General features: G+C 44.4%; 1 protein-coding gene across 1 annotated transcript; it reads right to left on the bottom strand.

Moving 5' to 3' along the window:
* Positions 1-5,128: 5,128 nt before the first annotated feature.
* Positions 5,129-12,294, bottom strand: LOC124009737 (angiopoietin-related protein 1-like). Its single transcript, XM_046321865.1, has 5 exons — positions 11,981-12,294; positions 8,750-9,619; positions 7,446-7,639; positions 5,948-6,218; positions 5,129-5,819 (listed from the first exon to the last, which is right to left on the bottom strand). Exons 2-5 carry the CDS (start codon positions 9,549-9,551, stop codon positions 5,632-5,634), a joined length of 1,455 nt encoding a protein of 484 aa, XP_046177821.1. The 5' UTR covers positions 9,552-9,619; positions 11,981-12,294; the 3' UTR covers positions 5,129-5,631.
* Positions 12,295-17,134: the final 4,840 nt, after the last annotated feature.

Raw genomic sequence — 17,134 nt, 5'->3', positions numbered from 1 at the left:
AGCACACACACACACACACACACACACACACACACACACACACACACACACACACACACACACACACACACACACACACACACACACACACACACACACACACACACACACACACACACACACACACACACACACACACACAAATGTAACACAGTGATTTTAATAGTAGTGTAGGCAGGGGAATCTGAGCATTTTAACAGCTGCAGAAAGAGCTCTATGTGGTCGGTCCATCTCTCTCCACCACCCTCCTTCATACATAGTTACACACCTTTAAGAGAGGCCCCAGCGCCATCCAATGCAAATATTAGAGAATCTGTAAAGAATGTACCTCAGGCCTCCGGTGGAAAACTCTTTCTCTCTTCTCCACTGTACCATAACATAGCACACGGCCTACAAAAAGACTCAAGCCATGCAAATCAGTTGAGGGACAGAAAGTCTCATACTAATGAATGTACACTAGATCATATTCATTCTCAACCGGCTTATACATATAGACCTCTGACATCTTTCCTTTCCTCTCATAAAGAGAATGACCTTGGATGGCCGTCCTCTCCCTAGTTATCACCCTAGTTAAGCTGCTGAATTGTTACATTTTGCCCATTACAAGCAAAGTGTACAAAGTCAACTGTTCCAATAGGCTTTTAAGGTCTCAGTAATTGTTGTAATAGTTAGTGTGTGTGAACATGTTTAATTGGCTCAGTTTTAAAAACAAGCCTGTAAAACAGTAAAAAGAGTTATGTTTGGTTTATTCCAACTGGTTTCTTTATGTCACTTTTATATTAAACCCTGATGATTGGGCGTGTGCTGTTTAGTCTCTGGCTGTGATGTATAGTAGTTATATATACTATGTATCAATGATTCTTGAGACCAACGTGATATCATAGGAAAATGTTATCCTGGCATGTTTTAGCAAAAAGGTAAAATGTCACAGTAGCTGATGTTTTTCTCAATACAATGCAATCAATGGGAAAATATGTGTGTCACAGGGTTGATGTATTTCTCAATACATTGGAGTCAATTGGAAAATATGTTTGTCACAGGGTTGATGTATTTCTCAATACATTGGAGTCAATTGGAAAAGATGAGTGTCACAGGGTTGATGTATTTCTCTTGTCTGATCTCTCATTGGAGTCAATTGGAAAAGATGTGTGTCACTTGATGTATTTCTCTTCTTTATCCCCCTCATTGATCTCTTGTCTGTTCTCACCCCTTTCTTTATCCCCCTCATTCTCTTCGTTTCACCCCCTTTCCCCCTCTTCCACCCTCCCATGTCCCTCTCCTTCCTCTCTCTCCTAGTCCCTCCTTCACCCTCTCCCTCTCTCTCTCCCCTTCCCTCACTCTCCCCCTTCTCTCTCCCCTTCCACCCTACATTCTCTCTACCTCCTTCTTTCCCTGCCTCCCCCTCCTCTACTCTCTCTATCCCCTCTCTCCCTCCTCTCCCTCCCCATCCCTCCTTCACCCCTCTCTCTCTCTCACCCCTCTCTCTCTCCCCCCTCTTTCCCCCTTCCTCACTCTCCCCATTTTCTCTCTCTCCTTCCCCCTCCATTCACTCTCCCCCTTCTTTCTCTGCATCCCCCTGCTCTCATCTCTCTCCCTCACTCCCACAAACAGACAGACATACTCCAACAAACAACCACAGACATGCAGACAGACTTGCAGGCATATACATACAGTTTCAAGTGAATAAGAATTCATTCAAGAATGTATAGCAAGGCTCTTAGTTTCTAGAACTGCAAGACCATTGTGTTCAATGAAGGTCAAAACTGCTTTTGGGTCTATTAACTTCAAAGTTCATAGGCCGGGTTCCGCGGTCACAAATTATCTACAATTTGGGAAGATTAAACCTTTTTAAACCTTTGAAACCGCACATATGACCGCAATTAGGTCACTTTCTGTCAAATCTGAAATTTAATGTATGGCCCCTATGGACCTTCTTTAACAATGCAAATCTTTACATTAAGAATAGAAGATGTTCTAGAGGATGGAAGACAGTGTTTTTGTGTAACTGCAGGAAGAGAATAAAGGACCATGTTGAGGATTAATTAAGACACTTCCTGTTGCCACAGGAAGCTGAACCTAAACACAGGGCATCTCTATAAGGTCACGATTGGTTGTGTGCAAAGACGGTTAGGTAGCTCAATCGTAGGGGCGTCATGGTTATGTGAGGGCTGTAGGTACTGCTTCTCTATAGAAGAACAGCCTTGTTCTCTGTGAGACCAAGTTTTCACTGTGAAGAGTTCATTTCAACTGGTCAGATATAGGCTTGCATTCATTGGGAGTGTCTGTGGAACGATCCCATGAGTAAATTTTGTTTGTAGCTTCGAAAGCACATTAACTCAAGGTCGGTCTTCAAGTGGGGCCTACTTTTCTGTCATATAGTGAGGGGATGTATTAATTGTTAATTGGATGAAGGCTAGGGTTATGTCAAGGGTTGAGGCCCTAACCGTAACCCTCACTTTATCTCTAACTATCTTATACTAAACCTAACCCTAACCGTAACCCTCACTTCATCTCTAACTCTAGCGTATGCTAACAATAACCTCATCCCTAACCCTCACTTCATCTCTAACTCTAGCTGATACTAAACGTAGCCCTAACACTAACCCTCGCTTCATCTCTAACTCTAGCTTATACTAAACCTAGCCCGAACCCTCTCTTCATCTCTAACTCTAGCTTATACTGAACCTAGCCCTAACCTTCACTTCATGTCTAACTCTAGTTTATACTGAACCTAGCCCTAACCCTAACCATAGCCCTCGCTTCATCCCTAACTCTAGTTTATACTAAACGTAGCCCTAATCTTAACCCTCCTTTCATCTCTATCTCTAGCTATTAGTAAACCTAGCCTCAACCCTAACCATCGCTTCATCTCTACCTCTACCGCATACTAAACCTAGTCTCAACCCTAACCCTCGCTTCATCTCTAAATCTAGCTTATAATAAACCTAGCCCTAACCCTATCCCTAATCCTTGCTTAATTTAACTCCAGCTAATCCTAACCTAGCATTAAACCTAACCCTCGCTTTATCTCTAACTCTAGTTTATACTAAACCTAGCCCTAATCCTAACCCTCGCATCATCTCTAACTCTAGTTTATACTAAACCTAGCCTAACCCCTAACCCTCTCTTCATCTCTAACTATAGCTGATACTAAACCTAGCCTCAACCCTCGCTTCATCTCTAACTCTAGCTTATACTGAACCTAGCACTAACCCTCGCTTCATCTCTAACTCTAGTTTAAACTTAATCTAGCCCTAACCATCACTTCATCTCTAACTATCTTATACAAAACATAGCCCTAACCCTAACCCTCGCTTCATCTCTAACTCTAGCTTATACTGAACCTAGCACTAACCCTCGCTTCATCTCTAACTCTAGTTTATACAAAACCTAGCCCTAGCCCTAACCCCAACCCTCGCTTCATCTCTACCTCTAGTGTATACTAAACCTTGCCTCAACCTTAACCCTCACTTCATCTCTGAATCTAGCTGATACGAAACCTAGCCCTAAACCTTCATTTTTTTCTCTAACTCTAGCTTATACTAAGCCTAGCCCTAAACCTAACCCTCGCTTCATCTCTAACTCTATCTTATACTAAACCTAGCCCTAGTCCTAGCCCTAACCCTCGCTTCATCTCTAACTCTAGTTTATACAAACCTAGCCCTAATCCCAACCCTCGCTTCATCTCTAACTCTATCTTATACTAAACCTAGCCTTAACCCTAACCCTCGCTTCATCTCTAACTCTATCTTATACTAAATCTAGCCTTAACCCTAACCCTCGCTTCATCTCTAACTCTAGCTTATACTAAATCTAGCCTCAACCCTAACCCTCTCTTCATCTCTAACTCTAGCTTATACTAAGCCTACCCTCAATCCTAACCCTCGCTTCTTTTCCACATCTTGGCTCAAACCTAACCCTCGCCATAACCGTATCCCTAATTTCTTGTCCACATCTCCGAGCCAAGATGTGGAGGGCTAGAGTTATGGCTAGATTTGGGTTGAGCCGGGATGTGGACATGAAGCTATGGTTAGGTTTACGGTTGAGTTTAGAGTTTGCTTGCCTGCCTGCCTGCCTGCCTACCTGCCTGCCTGCCTGCCTACCTGCCTGCCTGCCTACCTGCCTGCCTGCCTGCCTGCCTGCCTGCCTGCCTGCCTGCCTGCCTGCCTGCCTGCCTGCCTGCCTGCCTACCTACCTGCCTTTTTTCCCCATTGACTGCAATTTATTGACATCAGATTGAATTGGTTGACACTTATCTTTCCCCATTGACTCCAATGTATTGACATAAACGACAACCCTGTGACACATCTTTTTCATTGAATGCAATGTATTGAGAAAAACATCAACCCAGTGGCATTTGGATGACGTTTTCAGGCTGATAATGGGCTGTTCAGGCAGCATCAAAACTCATGATAATACATGCTTTTCAGTCACGAATCAGTCCGTTTTATTAATTCCCATTGACTTTCAAGTTTTGTGATATGGATGTGTATATAGTGTACCGTGTGTTGCAGACCAATCAGTCAGAGGAACCCGCTGGTCTCCTCTTCTGGGATCGGTTTCCCTCCAGATACGGCCTGTTCTACCGGTGATTACAGACCACAGGGAGTCGTGACTTTTTCAATGAAATATATTCAAAAACATATAGCCCAAGCACTTTTGTATGGAAAGAATGTACATTTCTCTGTAAAGGAAAAAAGATCACTTGGAAATGTGGACAGATTCCATTCCAGTTCCCCCTTCCCCCTCTCACCCACTTTTCTTTCTCTTTCCCTCTCCCCCAACCTTTCCTCCCCCTCTCCTTCTCTTCTTCCCTTCTCTCTGTCCTGTATGGCTTTCAGCACTGTGTTTCTCGCTGGCTGTTCCAATGCCTCTCACTAACTCTCTGCTTCGTCTGCATTTTTGAAGTCTCCAAAACCACACAAAACAAACCATAATTCCTTTTCTTTTTTTCCATTAATACTTGTTTTGACTCTGGCTCGTATTGAAATTTGATCAACAGCAAAATTAGAAAAACATCCACACAGCCTGGAGTACATAAGTCAGCTGTGAAAGCGCAATACATGATGCATGATGCACAAATATAGTGAATAGAAAACCCAATGTTTTCTGTTGGATGAATTACAGCTTCACCTTGGCGCCTGGTTTATTTCAAACATATAAAAAAGAAATCATAAAAGCATCAGAAGATGGAGAAGTTGGAACAAAGTAGATTGAATGCTTTCTTAAGAAGTTATTACAACTAAAGATATTTACACACCTCTAAAATAGGCAACATTTTACCTCTAGTGTCTAGAATGGATATACAGTATCAATGCCATACCATAGGTCAGTTGTTTTGATTTCTTCTCCATTGTAACTGATATGTCTGGTACTCCTTGCTCTAATTCTAGTGCTGCCAGTGATGCCTGGATATTAGTAGTTTCTAAAGGAAGTGCTGAGGGTCTCTAGGCCTGCAGGAAAAACCTGTCGTCTGCCTGCAGATTAGCTTCACATGTGAAATACTATGCCACCTCACACAATGAGGTCACACAATGTTTGTAGTCAATGTCTGTGAGTGGGTTTGAGATAGGCAGTACTGTACATGTGTTGGTTGAGGGTTAAGATGGTCATGGTTCTCCCTCTCTAGTCTCAGTCTATGGGTCTGACCATCATGCGGACTCCCTTCATAGAGTAGAATCCTCCGCCGTAGTCCGCCCAGAAGATTCCGTCCTGAAACTTGCTGCGATAGACCCCACCGGAGTACCAAACACCGTTCAGATTGGCCTGGCCACAGGAGTTGTACCACCAGCCTCCCTTATGGAAGTGTGCACAGTTACCTGCATCGAGAGAATATAAATAGTCCATTAAAAAATACCCATTCAATTTGGCTCATATGCGTTCTTAAGGACCTACTGGATTTCTTAGGTGTTTAGTCAACAGTGTATCATTTGATTGATTGACCCACCTGAGAAGGCGTCCCTGTCTTGGTCCAGTGTGGTGAACTGCTTGCCGTTGTGGCTGCTGAGTGAGTCACCAGCATTTCCCTGATAGGTGCCTAGCCTCAGGCGGTAGCCCTCGCTCTCAGGCTCCAGGTGAAAGCTGCTGTACTCAGCATACACCTTCTTCCCCACCCAGTCCTCCAGCTCCACCAGAAGTCTGTAGTCAGACTGCTTCCCTAAGTTGTAGATCCCAAGCAACCCCAGCCAGTACTCACCGTCTATGTTGCCAAATCCATTCTGAGAAAGGAGGGGACAGAAATAAAAAAAATAGTCATTGGTTTTGTAGTCAGAGTGGTTTAAAAAGAGGAATGTTAAAATAAGGAATACTGTGAATCAACTTTTGTCAAAAAGTACGTTTGGAAGAAAAGACAAGTAATCTTGGCCAATCATTTAATTTACTTTTTGATTCTCCTGCAAGTTAGTATTAATCTTCCTTGGACATAATAATATATAAGACAAACAATCATTTGATATTCGCATTGAATTACTCTACTGTAATTAAAATTGGCTATACAGATGAAACTAAAGACATTGTGGAATCCATACTGGAAAATAATAAGCATCAATCTTAGAAATGGGGGCTTTCATTGTTCATATTTCAACCCCAAACAACAGTTGGAATCCATGCTAATGGTGATGACACTGGCCCCACTGTGTGTGCTGAAAAACCATGACCAATCTGTACCTGGCTGTTCTCCTCAGAGCACTTCAACACTAAATGGCTGTGGTCTGATTTGGTTTCTGATTGCGAATTAAGTAGTCCAGCCGGGAATTATGATTGTCCTGGGTCTCCACTACAGCTGTGTGTGTGTGTGTGTGTGTGTGTGTGTGTGTGTGTGTGTGTGTGTGTGTGTGTGTGTGTGTGTGTGTGTGTGTGTGTGTGTGTGTGTGTGTGTGTGTGTGTGTGTGTGTGTGTGTGTGTGTGTGTGTGTGTGTGTGTGTGTGTGTGTGTGTGTTTATACAGTATGTGGTGGATTGGTGGTGGGAGATTGATTCACAACCACTCATCTATGTCGAGGAGAGTTATTAAGTTCCAGTTAAACATATGCTAGCTAGCCTGGCAGAGCTATATGGAACGCTGAATCAAATCTTCAAGCAAGAAGCAAGGCCAACGCAGATACAGTTCATCCTTAAGATGTACTGGATGGATGTAGCTAGCAGAGCTGTAGTGGTTTGGAACGTAAATGTTGGAGATTGATCGGTGGAACATACCTTCCTGCTGGGTCTTCCTATGTTTCATAGTGGCAATCTCAAACTTAATCTCTTCAGCATGAATACGCTGAAACACACATTATATTATATTATAAGTGAAAACACAAGGGGACCAGGCCTTGGAAAGGATCCCGAGACACCAGACCAGATGAGTTCCTTTGGATAGGTCATATAATGGCACCATTGTTGTCTCTGGTTTAAAGGTTTTGTAAGAAGAGATTGGACAGGAAGAGGTGTCTTTGTCATTGTCACCTTATAGGCGTCCCAGTTCCTGAAGAAATTGACGGAGCCATCCCTCCTGCTCTGGATGACAGTCCAGCCTCCGTTGTCCAGGCCCTGCTCACACCACACCTGCATGGGCCTCTCTGCCTCGTCAGGTTTCAGCAGGTACATACCGCTGGTGCTATGGCCAGCCTCCTGCGCCTGAAGACAGTCCCTGAAAGGACCTGGGGCAGGATGGATGAGGGATGAAGGGAGAGATGGAGGCAGAGATGGAGGAATGGGGAAGAGATGGAGGGATGGGGAAGAGATGAAGGAACAGAGGGAGTGATGGAGGGATGTATCTGTTACAGACCTTAAATCACCAACCAGATGTAGGCAGCTAAACCAGTGAGTGTGTTTATTATTCTAGGTTACCTCTTACTACAGTTCATTTGTTATACATTTGTCTTAGAGAAGATGTGGACAGTTAAAAACAGTGACTCACTGGGTGCAGATGTCATTTTAACGTCTAGGTCTGATTTACATTTGGTTGTCAATTAACGTGAGTTCAACGTGAAATCAGTCAAAACATTTCATCAGGATTTAGGTTCAACTTTGGGTGGAAAAAAAGACTAAGTTCCTTTATTTTGATGACTTTTTGAAAATCCAATCAGTTTTCCACGTTGATTCAACATCACCTTGAATTTTTTTCTTGAAATGACGTGGAAACGATGTTGATTGAACCAGTTTTTGCCCAGTGGGTAAATTGTTTAATGTGAGATGAATATTTTCCTAGTTTATAGAGGAGTGTAGCTACTGTATTAGTCTGTATTAGCCTGAGCAAGCAGTGGTGAAGTAAACCAGAAGTGCTGCTACTTTGTGGTTAGGGGAAGGAAACCATGTCATTCCATCCTGGCTTCTGTCCATGTTTAGCATGAGAGGGAGCAGTCCTGGAGAGGGTTTGCTTTCATACAGAGCTGCCTTCAAATCACACATGCTTTATTATTCTAAATGTGTCAGGAATTTTGGTTGATGAGTAGAATCGCACAGGCTTTTCCTTTCTCTTTTCTTTCTTCTGATTTTAGACAAGACCACATTTTTATTTCCATCGAGGTCTTTCTTTCTGGTGAGCAGCACCAAACCTAGTTCCAGCTGAACCTAGTTCCAGCTGATATGAAAATGTTTCATAATAAATACTCAGTCTGAGAAGAAAATGAACCTGCTGTTCCATTCATTCACCCATTGGTCTGAGGTTGTGAGGTTCATGTTTTACCCTTGGCACCAACCACCCACCCACCCACACATCCCACCAACCACCCAACCTATTAAATGACTCAATCAATTAGTTCCCTCACCCTCTGCGCTGAAGTTGCCCTGCGGAGCTGTCCGGAGCTCCAGGGTGCCTCCTGTGGGTGCCGGCCCCACTCGGGAGCCCCTGTCTCTGGGGAACGCCCGGCTATGGTCCCTCTGGATCTCGTTGGTGAACCTTGGGATGCTAACCGGTATGTTCTCCGGCACTACCTGTACCAGCGGTGGGCCCTGAGGAGGCTGCTCCTGCCGCCGGCCGTACACCTGTAGACAGCGCTCCTCCAGGGCACCAATCAGAACCGACTGGTTGTTGACCATGGCAGAGAGCGTGGCGTAGCGGACCTCCAGGTCGCGGTAGCGGGCGGCCAGACGTAGGGACTCTGCTGTGGCGTTGAGAATGCGTCCCTCCAGCTGAGCCAGCTCCAGAGAGTTGTCTCTCTTCCTGATGATCTCATGAAGCAGCTGCATGTAAAGCTGGGTCACCCTGGAGTTCATGTTCCTGCTCTCCTTCCTCAGCAGCTTCATCTCGTTCACCATGTTCCCGTCCACATCCACCACCAGCTTCAGGTTGTCCATCTCCCGTCTCTGTTTGGAGAGCAGGTCCCTCACTGCCGCCACGTCCAGGCGGGTCACGCGATCCTTGTCCGTGTGTAGGCCCCGGCTGGCGCAGATGGGCCCTGTGATCTTCTGCTCAGGGACCAGGAAGGTGTACGAGCACTTTTTGGGTTGTTCTCCTGTGTCCCCTGGGGCTCTCCGCCTCCGGGTCAGAATGGGGGATCTGAGGCCCTCACTGCTGCCCCAGACAGACAGCCCAAGCAGGACAAACAGACATAAAGCTCTGGGCACCATGGTCAGTCTCTTGGTTACTCTTCTCTTCTTCTGTTCCTCTACAGCTGACTGCTGTGTCACTGTTGCACCTAAAACACAGACGGGCAAGGGGGGCAATATGTGGTTGAATTCTTAGCAGTGGTGTGTGCAAGCATCCAGAAATATGTTATCACAGCTCCAATTCTGGCTTCAGTTCATTTACTCCTGGGTGTTCCTTCATGCTACTGAGCGTGTTTGGTTAGCTCCTGTTATCATCTTCCCTGCTTAATCAAACTTCTCCAAAAGCTTCCAGGTTGTATCTTTAGATTTGAGAAAAGGGCTAAAGAAAACATTTGTATTATTATGTGGAGGGATACTGTTAGAAAAGGTCTGTACTCTTCCATAAAAAAGTCTGAAAACCAAGTAGAGAATTTTTGTTTGGCATTAAAGGAAGGCAAACATGTAGCCCCAATTCTAAATAAAATATAAAGGTCTTGGAGAGACCTGTGCACCTCTTTGGCACCAGTTGGAGGACAATGATTGTTTCAGACTGACCCATTTTACTCTCATCCTATTTCGTCTGGCTGGCCTAAATATGGAGACATTTGGTATCGGCTGAATTTGGTACAGAATTAAAGAGCTGGATGTGTGAGACTGTGAACATGAATCTCCTGGTTTATGAGTAATGTTTTCTGGGAATCTATTTTAAGAGGAGAGGCTCACATTTTTACCGTATTGGTCTTGACAAAGAATGGAGAGCAGGGAGGGTTGCTGTTTAAAAATGCATGTTAAGTGAAAGACCCCTCCTTTTCAACAGATAGCTTGGCTTGCCTCCGGCCATTCAGATTGCTAACAGCGGGCCAAACGTTAGACTGATGTTGCACTTCAGACAAACCACAACTAGAATGGCGTATGCAGAGGATGTGGGCCAAAAAGGTTAAATAACCCTCAACCATCCAACACTTTTGACAGGCGCACATTATGACCTACTTCACATCAATAGGCTACCCATCAAAACAAATCCCCTGGATTCAAACATACTGAGGAAGCAAGGACTCACTGTCTCTTGGATGGAAAAAGCAGTGGGGGCACTCAATCATTTCTGCCTGCGGTCTTTCATGAAATATTCTAAGCTGCATTGAAGGTTCCAACAATACTTAATGGGAGGATAGTGGCAGTATTACCTAAACCAAAATGGCTGTGGTGATAAAATTGTTCCCTTTATCACTGTCAAGAGAGAGAAACATTTTTTTACTGCTTGGCTTTGGCAGTAGACAACATACATTTTCTTCATGTATGTACTATTGATTTAGTTATTTGTCATTAGCAGTACAGCACTAGAAATCCATTCATTTCCTTTGTGTCAGGCTTTCAGACAAATCAAATCAAAAACACCCAAATACAGACTAACAGATGAAGAATAGTTTTAAGGAAAGTTGGAGGAGAGATTTTGAAAGTGATATTAGAATTTGAGACTTGGTTCTTGAGCATAAGCCATCAGCTGTCTCTCTCCTTCTTTTAGTAAAAAACACTCATTCATAATCACTCTCAATAATTTGGCATCAGTGATTGGCCCTTCTTAAAAGTTAGTCCCAAACCCCAATTACAGACTCAGATAAGTGACAATGTTTACACAAAAGGCTCAGTATGAGAATCACAGGACTATTAACCTAATAGTGTGTTATTACTGCTATATGTGTCTGTCGCTAACAGCCTAGGCCTGCTGGTCTTCATCAAGTCAGCCACAGTCAGAGCATTACATTTTTAATTGACTTATAAAAAAAGTATCCAAAGTACATTTTCCTACTCAGGCAGAGCCAGACCAATAGCTCATCAATATTAATGGGGCGGTTTGCATCCAGACAGGTCAAACTTGCGGTGACTGTCCTACAGTACAGTAGGCTAGCAGAGGACAGTGCCAGTCTTTGGGGTAAATGCCCTCCAGTGCCAGCGGGTCACTGGCTGTTCTGTTGTGACTCAAGTGTGTCTGTCCATTCACTGGAAGGCCCAGGGGGGATGTTTGCTCAGCCTTTTTCCCCCTACCTTGTGTCTGTCTAATAGCTGGCGCTTGTAAGTTAATAAACCATTGATAACAGTTAATACACCTTTAACAGCAGCTACTAAAGAGGTAATAAACAGAAAATAAATTAGCACACGAGTGTATTACAATAAATAAATGAACAATTCATTGTGGTGAATGGTGCCAGTTCTGGGAGGCTTCTATTAAAGTACAAGCCCTTTGTAATGACATTTATACAAAATAAACTATTTAAATATAATAGACCGCAATTTGGTAATCACAGAAAATAAACAACCACGTACCCATGGCGATGACAAATACGATCTACAAACTATCTCTGGTCTGAACAATACCGGAACTGGAATTTGCCATTGAGGCATCTGTTGAACAATGTTTAAGAAAAGACACACAGGACAGTATAGGCCACAGGAAAAGAAAAGTGTGTACACACCTGTAGCTATGTGTGAAGACAGCCTGTGCGTCTCAACGTTGTTTGCTTCTTCTGCTGGTGCTTGTCAGAGGCTTGTGGGGGCCGATGTCTCAGTCTCAGTTGTGGCTCTGTATAGTAGCGTGCTCTTCACTCTCCTGCCTTCTCCTTAGTACTGGTCTCTCTGTCTCTCTCTCTCTCTCTCTGGCCTCACAAACTGGTTAGTGAATGTCTGTGCAGACACACACACACACACACTCACAGTAGGATGGAGGCTGGTCCAGAAAGTTTGAGCTAGCCTGGGGGGATGGTGAGTTTTTCCCTCTGGCGTGGTAGGTTGTCCTGCCTACGCCCTCTGTCACAGTGCTCCTAAAGAATAACATCACTCCTCCTATTATAAGGTTCCAATTGCTAATGAAAGAAAAAAAGAAAAAGAGCAAAATCCACTAAGCCTGGGTGCCTGGAATTGGTGTGTGGTGATGACACCCACTCAGGATCACACACACATACTCACTCTTGCCATTGCAGCTTAGAGCATGGAATATGTCTCACTCACACAAACTCTCTCTCAGTCAGGCATAAACATTCAATCTGTGGTTAAACTAGGAAACTTTCCCATATACGCCATACACACACTTGTTATTAACAACTCTCAATCAATTTTATTTTAGCAAAGCTCTTTGAACATTTCTCTCTCATACATACTCCATCTCTGTCAAAAACACTGGTCCTACAAGACCTCTTAGAAGAACTGATCTTAGGGATATTGGCAGCTGTGTTTATTTGGCTACGGACACAACATGTGGAGGTCTTAGCAGACAAAGACGTCTTAAGACAAAATATTTGGGACGTAAATCCCAAGGGAGGAAATCATTTTGAGTGTGGGAGAAGGGTATCACTTGGAAGATACTGGGATGGGGGACTATTAAACTTTATTGACTGCGGTGTGTGTGTTCATATGTTTTATAGTCTCTCAAAGGTGGTCGTTTGAATATAAAAAGAGGTCTCTAAATAAATTATATCAGAATGTAGAAGCACTTAACTCTGGAGAAAAGGTCCCTTATGAATGTGAAGGACACCCGAAGCATGTAGCATTTATTTATTATATTTTTTATTTTATTTAACTAGGCAAGTCAGTTAAGAACAAATTATTATTTACAATGACGGCCTAGCCCGGCCAAACCCAGACGACGCTGGGCCAATTGTGCGCTGCCCAATGGAACTCCCAATCAAGGCAGGTTGTGATACAGCCTAGCAATTGATTTCATGCTTTCTCCACCCCTCAAAACTCTTTAAGGAACCTGTTACAAATCACATGCACAGATGATATTGTGCCATAGTCCTCAATACAAAAGTAAAGTCAGGAATTATAGTCAATGAAATAGATTGTTCTGTCGGATTTAGACACTGTACTTTTTTAGAAATTGTGTTTTATATTTTTATTTAACCTTTAATTAACTAGACAAGTCAGTTGATTAGAACAAATTCTTATTTACAATGACGGCCTTGTGCACCGCCCTATGGGACTCCCAATCACGGCAGGATGTGATACAGCCTAGATGTGATACTGTAGGCTAGTGATTTTTTACATTTTTATTTTATTTCACCTTTATTTAACCAGGTAGGCTAGTTGAGAACAAGTTCTCATTTACAACTGCGACCTGGCCAAGATAAAGCATAGCAGTGTGAACAGACAACACAGAGTTACACATGGAGTAAACAATTAACAAGTCAATAACACAGTAGAAAAAAAAGAGAGTCTATATACATTGTGTGCAAAAGGCATGAGGAGGTAGGCGAAAAATTACAATTTTGCAGATTAACACTGGAGTGATAAATGATCAGATGGTCATGTACAGGTAGAGATACTGGTGTGCAAAAGAGCAGAAAAGTAAATATAAACAGTATGGGGATGAGGTAGGTAAATTGGGTGGGCTATTTACCGATAGACTATGCATAGCTGCAGTGATCGGTTAGCTGCTCAGATAGCAGATGTTTGAAGTTGGTGAGGAAGATAAAAGTCTCCACCTTCAGCGATTTTTGCAATTCGTTCCAGTCACAGGCAGCAGAACACTGGAATGAAAGGCGGCCAAATGAGGTGTTGGCTTTAGGGATGATCAGTGAGATACACCTGCTGGAGCGCGTGCTACGGGTGGGTGTTGCCATCGTGACCAATGAACTGAGATAAGGCGGAGCTTTACCTAGCATGGACTTGTAGATGACCTGGAGCCAGTGGGTCTGGCGACGAATATGTAGCGAGAGCCAGACGACTAGAGCATACTGGTCGCAGTGGTGGGTGGTATAAGGTGCTTTAGTAACAAAACGGATGGCACTGTGATAAACTGCATCAAGTTTCCTGAGTAGACTATTGGAAGCTATTTTGTAGATGACATCGCCGAAGTCGAGGATCGGTAGGATAGTCAGTTTTACTAGGGTAAGTTTGGTGGCTTTGTTGCAGAATAGAAAGCCAACTCTAGATTTCATTTTAGATTGGAGATGTTTGATATGAGTCTGGAAGGAGAGTTTACAGTCTAGCCAGACACCTAGGTACTTATAGATGTCCACATATTCTAGGTCGGAACCATCCAGGGTAGTGATGCTAATCGGGCGTGCGGGTGCAGGCAGAGAACGGTTGAAAAGCATGCATTTGGTTTTACTAGCGTTTAAGAGCAGTTGGAGGCCACGGAACGAGTGTTGTATGGCATTGAAGCTCATTTGGAGGTTAGATAGCACAGTGTTCAAAGAAGGGCCGGAAGTATACAGAATGGTGTCGTCTGCGTAGAGATGGATCACGGAATCTGTGGCACCCCCATAGAGACTGCCAGAGGATCAGACAACATGCCCTCCGATTTGACACACTGAACTCTGTCTGCAAAGTAGTTGGTGAACCAGGCAAGGCAGTCGTTAGAAAAACCGAGGCTACTGAGTCTGCCGATAAGAATATGGTGATTGACAGAGTCGAAAGCCTTGGCCAGGTCGATGAAGACGGCTGCACAGTACTGTCTTTTATCGATGGCGGTTATGATATCGTTTAGTACCTTGAGCGTGGCTGAGGTGCACCAGTGACCGGCTCGGAAACCAGATTGCACAGCGGAGAAGGTACGGTGGGATTCGAGATGGTCAGTGACCTGTTTGTTGACTTGGCTTTCGAAGACCTTAGATAGGCAGGGCAGGATGGATATAGGTCTGTAACAGTTTGGGTCCAGGGTGTCTCCCCCTTTGAAGAGGGGGATGACTGCGGCTGCTTTCCAATCCTTGGGGATCTCAGACGATATGAAAGAGAGGTTGAACAGGCTGGTAATAGGGGTTGCGACAATGGCGGCGGATAGTTTCAGAAATAGAGGGTCCAGATGATTTGTACGGGTCCAGGTTTTGCAGTTCTTTCAGAACATCTGCTATCTGGATTTGGGTAAAGGAGAACCTGGAGAGGCTTGGGCGAGTAGCTGCGGGGGGGCGGAGCTGTTGGCCGAGGTTGGAGTAGCAAGGAGGAAGGCTTGGCCAGCCGTTGAGAAATGCTTGTTGAAGTTTTCGATAATCATGGATTTATCGGTGGTGACCGTGTTACCTAGCCTCAGTGCAGTGGGCAGCTGGGAGGAGGTGCTCTTGTTCTCCATGGACTTTACAGTGTCCCAGAACTTTTTGGAGTTAGAGCTACAGGATGCAAATTTCTGCCTGAAGAAGCTGGCCTTGGCTTTCCTGACTGACTGCGTGTATTGGTTCCTGACTTCCCTGAACAGTTGCATATCGCGGGGACTATTCGATGCTATTGCAGTCTGCCACAGGATGTTTTTGTGCTGGTCGAGGGCAGTCAGGTCTGGAGTGAACCAAGGGCTGTATCTGTTTTTAGTTCTGCATTTTTTGAACGGAGCATGCTTATCTAAAATGGTGAGGAAGTTACTTTTAAAGAATTGCCAGGCATCCTCAACTGACGGGATTAGGTCAATATCCTTCCAGGATACCCGGGCCAGGTCGATTAGAAAGGCCTGCTTGCAGAAGTGTTTTAGGGAGTGTTTGACAGTGATGAGGGGTGGTCGTTTGACTGCGGATCCGTAGCGGATACAGGCAATGAGGCAGTGATTGCTGAGATCCTGGTTGAAGACAGCGGAGGTGTATTTGGAGGGCCAGTTGGTCAGGATGACATCTATGAGGGTGTCCTTGTTTACAGATTTAGGGTTGTACCTGGTGGGTTCCTTGATGATTTGCATGAGATTGAGGGCATCTAGCTTAGATTGTAGGACTGCCGGGGTGATAAGCATATCCCAGTTTAGGTCACCTAACAGAACAAACTCTGAATCTAGATGGGGGGCGATCAATTCACAAATGGTGTCCAGTGCACAGCTGGGAGGTGAAGGGGGTCGGTAGCAGGCGGCAACAGTGAGAGACTTATTTCTGGAGAGAGTCATTTTAAGAATTAGTAGTTTGAACTGTTTGGGTATGGACCTGGAAAGTATGACATTACTTTGCAGGCTATCTCTGCAACTCCTCCCCCTTTGGAAGTTCTATCTTGATGGAAAATGTTATAGTTGGGTATGGAAATCTCAGAATTTTTGGTGGCCTTCCTAAGCCAGGATTCAGACACAGCAAGGACATCAGTGTTAGCAGATTGTGCTAAAGCAGTGAGTAAAACAAACTTAGGGAGGAGGCTTCTGATGTTGACATGCATGAAACCAAGGCTTTTTCGATCACAGATGTCAATGAATGAGGGTGCCTGGGGACATGCAGGGCCTGGGTTTACCTCCACATCACCCGCAAAACAGAGGAGGTGTAGGATGAGGGTGCGGCTAAAGGCTATCAAAACTGGTCGCCTAGAGCGTTGGGGACAAAGAATAAAAGGACCAGGTTTCTGGGCATGGTAGAATATATTCAGGGCATAATGCGCAGACAGGGGTATGGTGGGGTGCGGGTCTAGCGGAGGTAAGCCCAGGCACTGGGTGATGATAAGAGAGGTTGTATCTCTGGACATGCTGGTTGTAATGGGTGAGGTCACTGCATGTGTGGGAGGTGGGACAAAGGAGGTATCAGAGGTATGAAAAGTGGAACTAGGGGCTCCATTGTACTAAAACAATGATAACTAACCTGAACAACAGTATACAAGGCATATTGACATTTGAAAGAGACATACAGCGAGGCATACAGTAATCGCAGGTGTTGATTGGGAGAGCTAGCTAAAACAGCAGG

The sequence above is a fragment of the Oncorhynchus gorbuscha genome, linkage group LG22 (genome assembly GCF_021184085.1).
Source record: "Oncorhynchus gorbuscha isolate QuinsamMale2020 ecotype Even-year linkage group LG22, OgorEven_v1.0, whole genome shotgun sequence".
Taxonomy (NCBI): Eukaryota; Metazoa; Chordata; class Actinopteri; order Salmoniformes; family Salmonidae; genus Oncorhynchus; species Oncorhynchus gorbuscha.
Note: the sequence above shows the minus strand (reverse complement) of the source record. Positions and strands in the feature narration are given on the sequence as shown.